We start from the raw sequence: 17072 nt of genomic DNA on the forward strand, positions 1-17072 counted from the left end.
AGTGCCCCCAATGTATCACACCGACAGCACCCCCAGTGTATCGCACCGACAGTGCCCCCAGTGTATCACACTGACAGTGCCCCCAGTGTATCACACCGACAGTGCCCCCAGTGTATCGCACCGACAGTGCCCCCAGTGTATCACACTGACAGTGCCCCCAGTGTATCACACCGACAGCGCCCCCAGTGTATCACACCGACAGCACCCCCAGTGTATCGCACCAACAGAGCCCCCAGTGTATCACACCGACAGTGCCCCCAGTGTATCACACCGACAGCGCCCCCAGTGTATCACACCGACAGCACCCCCAGTGTATCACACCGACAGTGCCCCCAGTGTATCACACCGACAGCGCCCCCAGTGTATCACACCGACAGAACCCCCAGTGTATCACACCGAATGTGCCCCCAGTGTATCACACCGACAGAACCCCCAGTGTATCACACCGACAGAACCCCCAGTGTATCACACCGACTGTGCCCCCAGTGTATCACACCGACAGAACCCCCAGTGTATCACACCGACAGAACCCCCAGTGTATCACACCGACAGAACCCCCAGTGTATCACACCGACTGTGCCCCCAGTGTATCACACCGACAGAACCCCCAGTGTATCACACCGACTGTGCCCCCAGTGTATCACACCGACAGAACCCCCAGTGTATCACACCGACAGTGCCCCCAGTGTATTATACCGACAGTGCCCCCAGTATATCACACTGACAGCGCCCCCAGTGTATCACACCGACAGTGCCCCCAGTGTATCACACCGACAGCGCCCCCAGTGTATCACACCGACAGTGCCCCCAGTGTATCACACTGACAGTGCCCCCAGTGTATCACACCGACAGCGCCCCCAGTGTATCACACCGACAGAACCCCCAGTGTATCACACCGACAGCGCCCCCAGTGTATCACACTGACAGTGCCCCCAGTGTATCACACCGACAGAACCCCCAGTGTATCACACCGACAGTGCCCGCAGTGTATCACACCGACAGAACCCCCAGTGTATCACACCGACAGAACCCCCAGTGTATCACACCGACAGCGCCCCCAGTGTATCACACCGACAGTGCCCCCAGTGTATCACACCGACAGAACCCCCAGTGTATCACACCGACAGTGCCCCCAGTGTATCACACCGACAGAACCCCCAGTGTATCACACCGACAGAACCCCCAGTGTATCACACCGACTGTGCCCCCAGTGTATCACACCGACAGAACCCCCAGTGTATCACACCGACAGTGCCCCCAGTGTATCACACCGACAGAACCCCCAGTGTATCACACCGACAGAACCCCCAGTGTATCACACCGACAGCGCCCCCAGTGTATCACACCGACAGTGCCCCCAGTGTATCACACCGACAGAACCCCCAGTGTATCACACCGACAGTGCCCCCAGTGTATCACACCGACAGCGCCCCCAGTGTATCACACCGACAGTGCCCCCAGTGTATCACACCGACAGAACCCCCAGTGTATCACACCGACAGTGCCCCCAGTGTATCACACCGACAGAACCCCCAGTGTATCACACCGACAGAACCCCCAGTGTATCACACCGACAGTGCCCCCAGTGTATCACACCGACAGAACCCCCAGTGTATCACACCGACAGTGCCCCCAGTGTATCACACCGACAGCGCCCCCAGTGTATCACACCGACAGTGCCCCCAGTGTATCACACCGACAGAACCCCCAGTGTATCACACCGACAGTGCCCCCAGTGTATCACACTGACAGTGCCCCCAGTGTATCACACCGACAGAACCCCCAGTGTATCACACCGACAACGCCCCCAGTTTATCACACCGACAGTGCCCCCAGTGTATCACACTGACAGCTCCCCCAGTGTATCACACCGACAGCGCCCCCAGTGTATCACACTGACAGTGCCCCCAGTGTATCACACCGACAGAACCCCCAGTGTATCACACCGACAGAACCCCCAGTGTATCACACCGACAGAACCCCCAGTGTATCACACCGACAGAACCCCCAGTGTATCACACCGACAGAACCCCCAGTGTATCACACCGACAACGCCCCCAGTTTATCACACCGACAGTGCCCCTAGTGTATCACACCGACAGAACCCCCAGTGTATCACACCGACAGTGCCCCCAGTGTATCACACCGACAGAACCCCCAGTGTATCACACCGACAGAACCCCCAGTGTATCACACCGACAGAACCCCCAGTGTATCACACCGACAGTGCCCCCAGTGTATCACACCGACAGAACCCCCAGTGTATCACACCGACAGTGCCCCCAGTGTATCACACCGACAGAACCCCCAGTGTATCACACCGACAGAACCCCCAGTGTATCACACCGACAGTGCCCCCAGTGTATCACACCGACAGAACCCCCAGTGTATCACACCGACAGTGCCCCCAGTGTATCACACCGACAGCGCCCCCAGTGTATCACACCGACAGTGCCCCCAGTGTATCACACCGACAGAACCCCCAGTGTATCACACCGACAGTGCCCCCAGTGTATCACACCGACAGCGCCCCCAGTGTATCACACCGACAGTGCCCCCAGTGTATCACACCGACAGAACCCCCAGTGTATCACACCGACAGTGCCCCCAGTGTATCACACCGACAGAACCCCCAGTGTATCACACCGACAGTGCCCCCAGTGTATCACACCAACAGCACCCCCAGTGTATCACACCGACAGAACCCCCAGTGTATCACACTGACAGCACCCCCAGTGTATCACACTGACAGCACCCCCAGTGTATCACACCGACAGTGCCCCCAGTGTATCACACCGACAGCACCCCCAGTGTATCACACCGACAGCACCCCCAGTGTATCACACTGACAGCACCCCCAGTGTATCACACCGACAGCGCCCCCAGTGTATCACACCGACAGTGCCCCCAGTGTATCACACCGACAGTGCCCCCAGTGTATCACACCGACAGCACCCCCAGTGTATCACACCGACAGCACCCCCAGTGTATCACACCGACAGCACCCCCAGTGTATCACACCGACAGCACCCCCAGTGTATCACACCGACAGCACCCCCAGTGTATCACACCAACAGTGCCCCCAGTGTATCACACCGACAGCACCCCCAGTGTATCACACCGACAGCACCCCCAGTGTATCACACCGACAGTGCCCCCAGTGTATCACACTGACAGCGCCCCCAGTGTATCACACCGACAGCACCCCCAGTGTATCACACCGTCAGCACCCCCAGTGTATCACACCGACAGTGCCCCCAGTGTATCACACCGACAGCACCCCCAGTGTATCACACCGACAGCACCCCCAGTGTATCACACTGACAGCGCCCCCAGTGTATCACACCGACAGCACCCCCAGTGTATCACACCGACAGTGCCCCCAGTGTATCACACCGACAGCACCCCCAGTGTATCACACCGACAGCACCCCCAGTGTATCACACCGACAGAACCCCCAGTGTATCACACCGACCGTGCCCCCAGTGTATCACACCTACAGCGCCCCCAGTGTATCACACCGACAGTGCCCCCAGTTTATCACACCTACAGCGCCCCCAGTGTATCACACCTACAGCGCCCCCAGTGTATCACACCTACAGCGCCCCCAGGTATCACACCTACAGCGCCCCCAGTGTATCACACCGACAGTGCCCCCAGTGTATCACACCTACAGCGCCCCCAGTGTATCACACCTACAGCGCCCCCAGTGTAGCACACCGACAGCGCCCCTAGTGTATGGCACCAACAGCGCCCCCAGTGTATCACTCCGACAGTGCCCCCAGTGCATGACACCGACAGCGCCCCCAGTGTATCACACCGACAGTGCCCCCAGTGTGTCACACCGACAGTGCCCCCAGTGTATCACACCGACAGCACCCCCAGTGTATCACACCGACAGCACCCCCAGTGTATCACACCGACAGAACCCCCAGTGTATCACACCGACCGTGCCCCCAATGTATCACACCTACAGCGCCCCCAGTGTATCACACCTACAGCGCCCCCAGTGTATCACACCTACAGCGCCCCCAGTGTATCACACCGACAGTGCCCCCAGTGTATCACACCGACAGTGCCCCCAGTGTATCGCACCGACAGAACCCCCAGTGTATCACACCGACAGCGCCCCCAGTGTATCACACCGACAGTGCCCCCAGTGTATCACACCGACAGAACCCCCAGTGTATCACACCGACAGTGCCCCCAGTGTATCACACCGACAGAACCCCCAGTGTATCACACCGACAGTGCCCCCAGTGTATCACACCGACAGCGCCCCCAGTGTATCACACCGACAGAACCCCCAGTGTATCACACCAACAGTGCCCCCAGTGTATCACACCGACAGAACCCCCAGTGCATGACACCGACAGCGCCCCCAGTGTATCACACCGACAGCGCCCCCAGTGTATCACACCGACAGAACCCCCAGTGTATCACACCAACAGTGCCCCCAGTGTATCACACCGACAGCGCCCCCAGTGTATCACACCGACAGAACCCCCAGTGTATCACACCGACAGTGCCCCCAGTGTATCGCACCGACAGAACCCCCAGTGTATCACACCGACAGCGCCCCCAGTGTATCACACCGACAGTGCCCCCAGTGTATCACACCGACAGAACCCCCAGTGTATCACACCGACAGTGCCCCCAGTGTATCACACCGACAGAACCCCCAGTGTATCACACCGACAGTGCCCCCAGTGTATCACACCGACAGCGCCCCCAGTGTATCACACCGACAGTGCCCCCAGTGTATCACACCGACAGTGCCCCCAGTGTATCACACCGACAGAACCCCCGTGTATCACACCGACAGTGCCCCCAGTGTATCACACCGACAGAACCCCCAGTGTATCACACCGACAGCTCCCCCAGTGTATCACACCGACAGTGCCCCCAGTGTATCACACCGACAGTGCCCCCAGTGTATCACACCGACAGTGCCCCCAGTGTATCACACCGACAGCGCCCCCAGTGTATCACACTGACAGCGCCCCCAGTGTATCACACTGACAGTGCCCCCAGTGTATCACACTGACAGCTCCCCCAGTGTATCACACCGACAGCGCCCCCAGTGTATCACACCGACAGTGCCCCCAGTGCATCACACCGACAGAACCCCCAGTGTATCACACCGACAGTGCCCCCAGTGTATCACACCGACAGAACCCCCAGTGTATCACACCGACAGTGCCCCCAGTGTATCACACCGACAGCGCCCCCAGTGTATCACACCGACAGAACCCCCAGTGTATCACACCGACAGTGCCCCCAGTGTATCACACTGACAGTGCCCCCAGTGTATCACACCGACAGAACCCCCAGTGTATCACACCGACAACGCCCCCAGTTTATCACACCGACAGTGCCCCCAGTGTATCACACTGACAGCTCCCCCAGTGTATCACACCGACAGCGCCCCCAGTGTATCACACTGACAGTGCCCCCAGTGTATCACACCGACAGAACCCCCAGTGTATCACACCGACAGAACCCCCAGTGTATCACACCGACAGAACCCCCAGTGTATCACACCGACAGAACCCCCAGTGTATCACACCGACAGAACCCCCAGTGTATCACACCGACAGAACCCCCAGTGTATCACACCGACAGAACCCCCAGTGTATCACACCGACAACGCCCCCAGTTTATCACACCGACAGTGCCCCCAGTGTATCACACCGACAGAACCCCCAGTGTATCACACCGACAGTGCCCCCAGTGTATCACACCGACAGAACCCCCAGTGTATCACACCGACAGAACCCCCTGTGTATCACACCGACAGAACCCCCAGTGTATCACACCGACAGTGCCCCCAGTGTATCACACCGACAGAACCCCCAGTGTATCACACCGACAGTGCCCCCAGTGTATCACACCGACAGAACCCCCAGTGTATCACACCGACAGAACCCCCAGTGTATCACACCGACAGTGCCCCCAGTGTATCACACCGACAGAAACCCCAGTGTATCACACCGACAGCGCCCCCAGTGTATCACACCGACAGTGCCCCCAGTGTATCACACTGACAGTGCCCCCAGTGTATCACACCGACAGAACCCCCAGTGTATCACACCGACAGTGCCCCCAGTGTATCACACTGACAGTGCCCCCAGTGTATCACACCGACAGAACCCCCAGTGTATCACACCGACAGTGCCCCCAGTGTATCACACCGACAGTGCCCCCAGTGTATCACACCGACAGAACCCCCAGTGTATCACACCGACAGTGCCCCCAGTGTATCACACCGACAGTGCCCCCAGTGTATCACACCGACAGAACCCCCAGTGTATCACACCGACAGTGCCCCCAGTGTATCACACCGACAGTGCCCCCAGTGTATCACACCGACAGAACCCCCAGTGTATCACACCGACAGTGCCCCCAGTGTATCACACTGACAGAACCCCCAGTGTATCACACCGACAGTGCCCCCAGTGTATCACACCGACAGCACCCCCAGTGTATCACACCGACAGCACCCCCAGTGTATCACACCGACAGCACCCCCAGTGTATCACACCGACAGCACCCCCAGTGTATCACACCGACAGCACCCCCAGTGTATCACACTGACAGCACCCCCAGTGTATCACACCGACAGCGCCCCCAGTGTATCACACCGACAGTGCCCCCAGTGTATCACACCGACAGTGCCCCCAGTGTATCACACCGACAGCACCCCCAGTGTATCACACCGACAGTGCCCCCAGTGTATCACACCGACAGCACCCCCAGTGTATCACACCGACAGCACCCCCAGTGTATCACACCGACAGTGCCCCCAGTGTATCACACTGACAGCGCCCCCAGTGTATCACACTGACAGTGCCCCCAGTGTATCACACCGACAGCACCCCCAGTGTATCACACCGACAGCACCCCCAGTGTATCACACCGACAGTGCCCCCAGTGTATCACACCGACAGCACCCCCAGTGTATCACACCGACAGCACCCCCAGTGTATCACACCGACAGAACCCCCAGTGTATCACACCGACCGTGCCCCCAATGTATCACACCTACGGCGCCCCCAGTGTATCACACCTACAGCGCCCCCAGTGTATCACACCTACAGCGCCCCCAGTGTATCACACCGACAGTGCCCCCAGTGTATCACACCTACAGCGCCCCCAGTGTATCACACCGACAGCACCCCCAGTGTATCACACTGACAGTGCCCCCAGTGTATCACACCGACAGTGCCCCCAGTGTATCACACCGACAGTGCCCCCAGTGTATCACACTGACAGTGCCCCCAGTGTATCACACCGACAGCGCCCCCAGTGTATCTCACCGACAGCACCCCCAGTGTATCACACTGACAGTGCCCCCAGTGTATCACACCGACAGTGCCCCCAGTGTATCACACCGACAGTGCCCCCAGTGTATCACACCGACAGTGCCCCCAGTGTAGCACACCGACAGTGCCCCCAGTGTATCACACCGACAGTGCCCCCAGTGTATCACACCGACAGTGCCCCCAGTGTAGCACACCGACAGTGCCCCCAGTGTATCACACCGACAGTGCCCCCAGTGTAGCACACCGACAGTGCCCCCAGTGTATCACACCTACAGCGCCCCCAGTGTAGCACACCGACAGTGCCCCCAGTGTATCACACCGACAGTGCCCCCAGTGTAGCACACCGACAGCGCCCCTAGTGTATGGCACCAACAGCGCCCCCAGTGTATCACACCGACAGCGCCCCCAGTGCATGACACCGACAGCGCCCCCAGCGTATCACACCGACAGTGCCCCCAGAGTATCGCACTGGCAGCGCCCCCAGTGTATCACACCGACACTGCCCCCAGTGTATCACACCAACAGTGCGCCCAGAGTATCGCACCGGCAGTGCTCCCAGTGTATCACACCGACAGTGCTCCCAGTGTATCACACCGACAGTGCTCCCAGTGTATCGCACCGACAGTGCTCCCAGTGTATCACACCGACAGTGCTCCCAGTGTATCACACCAACAGTGCGCCCAGAGTATCGCACCGGCAGTGCTCCCAGTGTATCACACCGACAGTGCTCCCAGTGTATCACACCGACAGTGCTCCCAGTGTATCACACCAACAGTGCGCCCAGAGTATCGCACCGGCAGTGCTCCCAGTGTATCACACCGACAGTGCTCCCAGTGTATCACACCGACAGTGCTCCCAGTGTATCACACCGACAGCACCAGGCTGTTTTTGGGCCAAATCTTCCACCTCATTCGGAATAATTTCTGTTGCTGCCACACTGCTCCAGCCGTGCGTTGCCTCTGATTCGCCCGCACCGCAGCGACTGATCAGCTGCAGGCACTGGGGAGGCTCCATAGAAACTGTTTCCAGCACTGGTTCCACAGGAGACGGCAGCCACAAAGCCAGCACCAAGCTTCACAGAGAGGGCACCGACCAGACTGCCCGATGTAGGAACACAGAGGCTGGGAACCCTTTACCCACACAGTAGGAGACAGCTATCCAGCAGGGTGGCATCCCCGCCTGGGATGCAATGCCAGCCCTTGTCAGTGCAAACACACAGCAATGGAGGACAGGGCAGGTGAACCACCCCCAGTCTCCCACTGGACCCTCTCACACCCCCAACCCTTTCTCCCACTCAGCCATTTTGGCCTCTGCCAATAGACACCAGGTTCCCACCTCTCTCCCACAGTCACCATGTTCCCCCAGTAGCTGCTATGCTCCTCACACCCCAGCTCCCACCCAAGCCCCATGTCTGCCATACCTCACCACCATCTTAAATGTCCACACTGCCACCTACACTCTCCCTCTCTGTGTCATTGCAGCACAAACTCAACCACAACAGGCAGGAGTGGGTGCAGCCAGCTGGACTCGTACCCAAGCTGAGAGCCCTCAGGCGTTTTGAGGAGAGAGCCCTCGAGCGGGCCGGGGAGGAGGGAGAACGTTGCCTGCGCTGATGGTGAAGTGGGGAAGAATCATGAGAATCCTCAACAAACACGCTCTCATTCCTCAAGTCTCAGGTGAGTGATCAGTGTTCCCTCCGTATCCCCTGTAATGCACTGATGCCACGGCCCATCTCTTGCAGGCTGACCAGCAGAACAGGCCAGACCATCCTCGCGTCCCCTAGACCCACTGACTCCAACAGCTCCGAGGGGGACTTCTCCAAGCCCACAATGGAAGAGGCGTCACAACTGTCCCCACACCCGGCACCAACGCAGGTACTCACACATCGGTGGGTCCAATAAGTGAACAGGCTTCTGGCTCACTCACTGGTGAGCACCTCACTGCAGGGCAGGGCGTCCCAGGGAATTGGCACTCAGAGGGATGTCGGAGCCTGGGAGTCTACTAAGCCCCTGGCCGATGATGTGCCGCTGGGTCTGGTCGTCCCACACCGCTGGAGGTGCAGAGTCACGAGTATCCGGAAGGGATGACAGAATCCCTCCTTGGACTGCAAGGCCGATTGGGGGAGTCCCATCACCTTCTCTCTGAGGAGATGGTGACATCACTGCAGCGCACTGAGTCTAACACTGCGAGGTCAGCGTCCGCAGTGGAGACCTCAGTGCAGGACGTGCCCCTCCATATCAGGAGATGTCCACACCATGGCGCAGGGCTTCGACTGCATGGTGCAGGCATGGTTCACCCACAGAGCCTCCACCCTGACTGTTCATGCCACCAAACTTGGGGGAACCACTGTGCTCTCCTGGTGCCTCATCCCTGTGGAGTGTGAGAATGGCAGTGCTATGTCCCTCCCACCCTCTGGCCAGTCCCCAATATGGAAGGGCACTCCCTCAGCTGCGATATGGACAGGAACCCAGCAAGGAGGACATGGGGAGTGCTGCTTGCATTATCAGCCTTCACCTCTTTAGATTAAGGGGTGCCCCGATATAAAGGGAAGGTAAAGCCTGCAAGTGACTCCTCCCCACCCTTCTCCCTGAAATGTCGATTCTGGGAACACCCAGCCCTGCCCCGAGTGAAACTATCTGTGTTCCCCTCAGGTCCTCTCCTGTGCCTGCTGAGCTGGGCACAGCGCAGAGGGTGCTGGCTGCCTGAGCGCTCACCACCGAAACCCCCCTCGGCAGGTGAAGGCGCCAGGTCCACGCTTTCTGTAGAGCTGTTGTAAATGGCACCAGCGTGAGGTGACAATTGGCTCTGGGCTCAGTATCCACAGAGAGTGCTCGCTGATCACATGCTGATGGGTTTCACACCATTCCACCGGCGAGCGGCCGGTAAGATCGCATTCCGGGAACTCGCCAGCATCAATTGCACTCTCCAGATTTTCAGCTCCCTCCGCCATTCCCACTGATGGAGAGGGTGGACTCAAAATTACCCTCCCCCCCACCTTGTTTCTCCTTTCTAATGTCAGATCCTGCAGCCCATTTCTGTTGTTCTCCGATCTACATGGATCCCACATCCTCCTTATTATTGTGTTCCATAATGAGGGTATTAAATGATTCAGAATTACAATCATAGGGAATTCCAACTACTCAGAATGAATTGGACAGAAAAGGTGGATACTCGGAGTAAGGGAATGGAGTTCCTGAACTGCTCCGACAGGACTCCTTTCCAACCTGATTTGTAGAAAGCCCAACATGGGAAAATTGCTATTGGATCTAATAATGAGGAATGGAACTGGAACCCGTAAGAAAAGTAAAAGCAGGAAGTCTGTGGCCCAAGGGCTGTTTGTGGCCCACAAGACATTTTGTTGACTGTTACCCACACGTGGAGTTGCCACATTCTGCTGGTTACTATCCGGGTAGCTTTTTTCCTATTGGTATGACTGAAGTGACACACATGTACAGCAAGGGTACATGAAGTGAGGTGCGTGCTGATTGTCCACAACATTGACTGTAGGAGCCGTGCACTCCCTCCACATCCAGTCAACCACCAATATTCCTTTTGTTTTTACCAATTGAAGTTGATGACAGTTTCATTCATGTATGAATGATTAAGTATTTTCTATAACTTGTTCTGAAATGTTTGCCGTTTGGATTCAATCTTATTCGAGAGTAATGGTGAACACGCCTGATGTCAACCTTACAGCCCAATGAGACGAAGGAGGGCCACTCATATGGCCCAGTCACTAGCCCAGGCTGCTCATTACTAATCTAGGCAATAGTGACCATAATATCTGCAGTAATAGAGCAGGCTAGCAATCTGACAAAAATACAAGTTAACAGGTTGGTGAAAATCTGATTTTGAGGGGTTGATATTTAACTATTCGTTCACAGGATGCGGTTGTCGCTGGCTACATCGAGAATTGTTGCCCATACCTAATTGCCCTCGCGTACGTGAGTCGCCTTCTTGAATGCCTGCAGTCCCTGGGGTGTAGGTACACCCACAGTGCTGTTAGAGAGGGAATTCCAGGATTTTGACCCAGCGACAGCAAAGGAACAGCGATATAGATCCCAGTCAGGATGGTGTGTGACTTGGAGGCGACCTCGCAAATGGTGCTGTTCCTATGCATGTGCTGCCCTTTTCCTTCTAGGTGGTAGAGATTGCAGGTTTGGAATGTGCTGTTCATGAAACCTTGGTGCATTGCTGCATTGCATCCTGTAGATAGTACACACGGCTGCCACTGTATGTCAGTGGTCGAGGACGTGGATGTTTCAGGTGGTGAATAGGATGCCAAACACAGGGGCTGCTTTGACAGGATGGTGTCAAACTCCATGCATGTTCTTGGAGTTGCATTCAGCCAGACAATGGCGAATATTTCTTCACACCCCTGGCAATGAACCTATGACCTTGATTTTTCTCTGCATCAAGAGGATTCAGAAGCTCTTTAATAATGGCAAACCAGTCCTGATAGCAAGATTGCTGACCCCAATCCCAGGCTGAATAATTTTCAGTCATGCCTTTAAAGGGAAATGGTTCCTGCCAAAACTCTACAGCTGCCTCTCCAGACCTGACCCGCTCCAATGTGGGGAGACCCATGACGTATTCCCCCCGTAGGTTTTATGGATTCCTGCCTCGATTTTAGAGGCCCTTTTTCGTGGCCTCTTAGGGCTGCAGAGTCACTTTTGATGTTTTGTGCCACAAAAGTAAATATGTGGAGTATTTCTCTGTCAAATTAACAATCTTGCATGATGCTGGTAAAGGAAAATTTGTACTTTCTGGGTTTATTTAATGGTCTTGTTGGAACGGTCTGATTAAGACACACACAAACCAATACTGCATTATTGCTACTCTCAATACTATTGCCCAATGCTGCATAAATAATCTGACAATATTTGCAACCAGTTGCCAACAATGGTGTTCATATTCCTTTCTGTGACAGGTCGGGGAATTAGTTGGTGAATCTTGAAAGGGGAAAAAATTAAGCACGATTGAGGGGGGGTGGGTTAAAGGGGCAGGTGGATAGGATACGGGAAAAGCAACAGAGCCCGAGATTTCTCTCTTAGCCCTCGTGTTAGCATATTATTCAGCAAAATAGTCCATTCTTTGTAATGAGTGGACAGAAATGGGCCAGGCAGGGCTGAATGTTTAACATGTGTTTATCTTAACACAGAAGCGTGCTGCCCAGCGATAGGCAAGAGGGTCCCACCTACCAGTTATTCAGCCTATAATATTGGGAATTTGCTCTGGGATGTGCCCTGCTGCTGACTATAAAAATCAGACAGAAACGGCAGATCAACACAGCTATTCTGGGCAAGAGACAGCAGTGAGATCTTAACAGACAAAATGGTGCACTGGACTCAAGAGGAGAGAGATGAAGTTGCTAAAACATTTCGAACTACCGATATGCAGACAGTTGGCACCCACGCCCTGGAAAGGTAAAGTGTGGATGCATTATTATTTCAATATAATTCATGCTTTATTTTTTCCACACCAATTTATTGTGGTGAGTGTTTATTACTATTACTGAAGAGAATTGGTTCTAAAGGTTTCGTTGAAGCTGCTGTTGAGTTTACCGTTTCACTTTGCGCAAATGATTCATTGATTCAATTTGAGATTTAAATTGAATCGCGAACTTGACACTAAGTTGAATTATTTTGCTTTTTCCCTCCAGGATGTTCACGGTCTTTCCCTGGACCACCCGTTACTTTCAGAAGAAAACTGACTTTACTGCTGGTGGACATGCAGAAATAGTGCTCGGTGCTCTGCAAGTTGCTGTTAAACATATGGATGATATCAAGTCACAATTTAAAGAGCTCAGCAAAAAACACGCTGATGAGCTGCATGTGGATCCTGGAAGCTTCCATGTAAGATACAAATTCATTTAAAAAAAATATATGTTCCATTTTACAACCCAGAAGGAAAAAAAACAGTTCAGAACAATATTCTAATTTCCCCGTTTTACTGATTTTTTTCCTTCTGGATAAAGTGCATTTGTTGCTCCAAAGTCAGCTGGAGCCATAACTCTGGATGTGGATACACTGATACATCAACTGGTTCCAGGTTGGCTTGTGCATCTTCTCATTGGTTGTACAATGTTTTACACAGGGTCACAAGCTGATCTTAGTGAATATTTGTCTATCCTGTAATGACTAACTTTCCCCCTTTAACATTTTCTGAGCAAATCTTTGGGTGCTTTAAGTTCAAAGTTTAACCCATTAGGGCATGCTTTGTTTCAAATGAGATAACGGCTCTTTCCTTTTGTTTTCTCATAGCTGCTGACTGACTGTATCATTGTGGAACTGGCTCATCTTAAGAAGGACTGTTTCACTCCCCACATCCATGGCATTTGGGATAAGTTCTTTGAAGTGGTCGTTGATGCTATTTCCAAGCAGTACCATTAAATCTCCAACAATATCAGCTTCGTATCTTTCATCAAGGAATGCAATTGACAAAAAGATTCTCTTACATCGATAACAATCTCTGTGCTATTCATAAGAAATTGTATAACAAGCTACGCTAAAATAAAACTGATGCATTCTTGAAAACAATGTTCTAGGCTGCGTGCTATTTCTGGCTCAAATTTTGGAAAATATCTTCATGCATTTCCCTCCAGTTGCTTCGAAATACAATAAAAAATATCAACCTCTCATTTCCCATGAGTGAATTCTTTATTTATCTGAATCAAAACAATAAATACATGAGGTAAATACACGGTGAATTCAAACTTCAGGATCTATTTTTCAGTCGGTTCTGAAATTTCCACCACTAATGCATTAAATTAAACCATCAATTTTAATCAACATTTCACCAATTAGTCATAGAGATATATTGCACGCAAACAACCCGTCCATATCGACCAGGTTTCCCGAAATTGAACTGGACCCATTTGCCTGCATTTGGCCCATATCCCTCTAAACCTTTCCCATCCATGTACCTGTCCAAATGTCTTTTAAATGTTGTATTGTACCCACCTCTACCACCTCCTCTGGCAGTCCATTCCATGTATGCACCACCCTCTGTGTGAAAAAGTTGCTCCTCAGGTCCGTTTGAAATCTTTCCCCTCTCACCTTAAACTTATGCCCTCTCGTTTTGGACTCCCCTACTCTGAGGAAAAGACCTTGGCTTTTCATCTTATCTATGCCGTTCATGATTTTATAAACCTCTATAAAGTTCCCTACACTTTCGGGTAAAAGATTCCAGCCTATCCATCCTCTCCTTATAATTCAAATCTTCCAGTCCCGGCAACATCCTTGTAAATCTTTGTTGCATTCTTTCCAGTTTAGTAACATCCTTCCTATAGCAGGGCGACCAGAATTATATGCAGTCCTCCAAATGTGGCCTTATCAATGTCTTGTACAGCTGTAAAACATTACGTCCTAACTCCTGTACTCAATGCTCTGACCGATGAAGACAAGTGTGCCAAACACTTTCTTCACCAGCCTGTCTACCTGTGACGCCACTTTCAAGGAACTCTGTACCTTCCCCCCTAGGTCCCTCTGTTCAACAACACTCCCCAGAGCCATTAACTGTGCAACTCCTGCCCTGGTTTGTCTTACAAAAATGCAACATATCGTATTTATCTGAATTAAATTCCATCTGCCATTCCTCGGCCCACTGGCCCAATTGATCAAGATCCCATTGTAGATAACCTTCTTCACTATCCACTGCATCCCCAATTTTGGTGTCATCCCAAACTTACTAACCATGTCTTCTATATTCTCATCCAAATTGCTGAAATAAATGACATATTCTAAATTAATTTTTAGTTTTGGATACAGGGGAGAGTGATGAGTCCTTAGAGGAATCCAACAAGAATCAAACCCCCCATCACTCTGCGAGATTGGACTGTGGGTGAAAGAAAGAGTCAAAGCACTGTAATCATAGGGATCTAATTAGTCAGGGGCACCGACAGACATTTCTGTAATCACTAACATGATTTCCAAATGGTATGGTGTCTCCCTGGTGCCAGGGCAAAGAGTATCACTGAGTGGGCACAGGACATTCTGCAGGGTGATGGGGCAGAGCCAGGAGTCCATGTTGGAGTCAATGGCAGAGGCAGAAAAAGTATTGAGCATAAAAAGGATATTATTAAACTAGGAAGAGTACAGAAAAGATTTACTAGGATGCTACCGGGACTTGATAGTTTGAGTTATAAGGATTTGCTGAATAGACTGGGACTTTTCCCCCTGGACTGTAGGAGGCTTAGGGGTGATCTTCTAGAGGTCTATAAAATAATGAGGGGCATTGATCAGCTAGATAGTCAACATCTTTTCCCAAAGGTAGGAGAGTCTAAAACTCGAGGGCATAGGTTTTACGTCAGAGAGGAGAGATACAAAAGGGTCCAGAGGGGCAGGTTTTTCCACACAGAGGGTGGTGAGTGTCTGGAACAAGCTGCCAGAGGTAGTGGTAGAGGCGGATACAATTTTGTCTTTTCAAAAGCATTTAGACAGTTACATGGGTAAGATGGGAATGGAGGCATATGGGCCAAACGTGGGCAATTGGGACTAGCTTAGTGGTTAAAAAAAAAGGGCAGCATGAACAAGTTGGGCCGAAGGCCCTGTTTCCATGCAGTAAACCTCTATGACTCTATGAGATCCTTCAGGCTGAGTTTCAGGGGTTTGGAGAAAGATTAAGCATGGGACTACAAAGATAGTAATTTCAGAGTTCCTCCCAGTGCCATGTGTTACTGAATACAGAAAGTAGGTAAATGTGTGGCTGTAGAAGTGGTGGAGGAGAGAGGGGCATCAGATCGGTTCCAGGGAAGGAATACCTTTACAAGATGGACAAGTTACACCTGAACATAATCAGGACCAATATTCAGATGAACAAGTGCTTTTGTGGAGGGTTTATCCGAAACTAAAAGGGACACGGGAATGAGAAAATAACAGAAAAGAACAGAAATGGCAGTATCATACAATCACAGAATCCATACAGTGCAGAAAGAGGCCATTCGGCCCATCGAGTCTGCACTGACCACAATCCCACCCAGACCCTATTCCCGTAACCCCACATATTTACCCTGCTAATCCCCCTAACACTAGGGTCAATTTAGCATGGCCAATCAACCTAAAACTAGTAAAACTAGCAATTTCCCAAAATTTGCAATTAATCAAGATATTGCTTTTCACAACCTGAGAGCATCCAAAATTCTTTTCAACCAATTAAGTGAATTGCCGTCGCTGTTGTAATGTAGGAAATATAACGTCCACAGCAAAATCCGAGATAAAATTCTGCACCCAAACTCACAAAGGATCTGAATTCCAGAGTTGAAATGAGGATGGTTGTCCTTAACCATCAAGGCAGCATTTGACCGAGTGTGGATTAAGGAACTTTAGCAAAACAGATTAAAAGGAATCAGGGGGACCTCTCCATTGATCGGCGTCATATCTGGCACAAAGGACAATGGTTGTGGTGATTGGAGGATCACTCATCTTAGTCCCAGGACATCATTTGGGCATCATTTGGGGCAGCATGGTGGCACTGCTGCCCCACAGCGCCAGGGACCTGGCTTGGATCACTATGTGGAGTTTGCACATTCTTCCTGTGTCTGTGTGGGTGATGCGCGTTATCACACGCGAGGCTTGATGCTCAGGAAATAAAGGCTTTTATTTGCTGTAACAAGGCAGCTACTAATTATATACACGATCCCAGACTGAGGGGTCCCAGACAGAGCAGAGACCTCTCCCAGGAGGCGGAGCCCGACTGGGATGTACCACAATAACTATAATACAAGGTGTAACAGCCCAACCCTAACCC

At 52.5% G+C, this 17072-nt stretch overlaps 1 protein-coding gene across 2 annotated transcripts; it reads left to right on the top strand.

Moving 5' to 3' along the window:
* Nucleotides 1–8819: 8819 nt before the first annotated feature.
* Nucleotides 8820–13965, top strand: LOC144510531 (hemoglobin subunit beta-like). Of its 2 annotated transcripts, XM_078240023.1 has the most exons (4): nucleotides 8820–9001; nucleotides 12487–12751; nucleotides 12988–13180; nucleotides 13589–13965. In XM_078240023.1, exons 2-4 carry the CDS (start codon nucleotides 12660–12662, stop codon nucleotides 13715–13717), a joined length of 414 nt encoding a protein of 137 aa, XP_078096149.1. In that variant the 5' UTR covers nucleotides 8820–9001; nucleotides 12487–12659; the 3' UTR covers nucleotides 13718–13965. The 2 variants fall into 2 exon arrangements, with proteins under 2 accessions (XP_078096149.1, XP_078096148.1); XM_078240022.1 differs by lacking the exon at nucleotides 8820–9001 and having other exon boundaries at nucleotides 12307–12751.
* Nucleotides 13966–17072: the final 3107 nt, after the last annotated feature.

The sequence above is a fragment of the Mustelus asterias genome, chromosome 23, assembly GCF_964213995.1.
Source record: "Mustelus asterias chromosome 23, sMusAst1.hap1.1, whole genome shotgun sequence".
In the NCBI taxonomy this organism is placed as follows: domain Eukaryota; kingdom Metazoa; phylum Chordata; class Chondrichthyes; order Carcharhiniformes; family Triakidae; genus Mustelus; species Mustelus asterias.

What these genes read in the sequence shown, in the direction of transcription:
- LOC144510531 (XM_078240023.1), top strand. Translation starts at nt 12,660, where the DNA reads ATGGTGCACTGGACTCAAGAGGAGAGAGATGAAGTTGCTAAAACATTT. An exon ending in GGCACCCACGCCCTGGAAAG is followed by an intron (nt 12,752 to 12,987) that starts GTAAAGTGTGGA and finishes TTTTCCCTCCAG; the next exon opens with GATGTTCACGGTCTTTCCCT. An exon ending in TGGATCCTGGAAGCTTCCAT is followed by an intron (nt 13,181 to 13,588) that starts GTAAGATACAAA and finishes GTTTTCTCATAG; the next exon opens with CTGCTGACTGACTGTATCAT.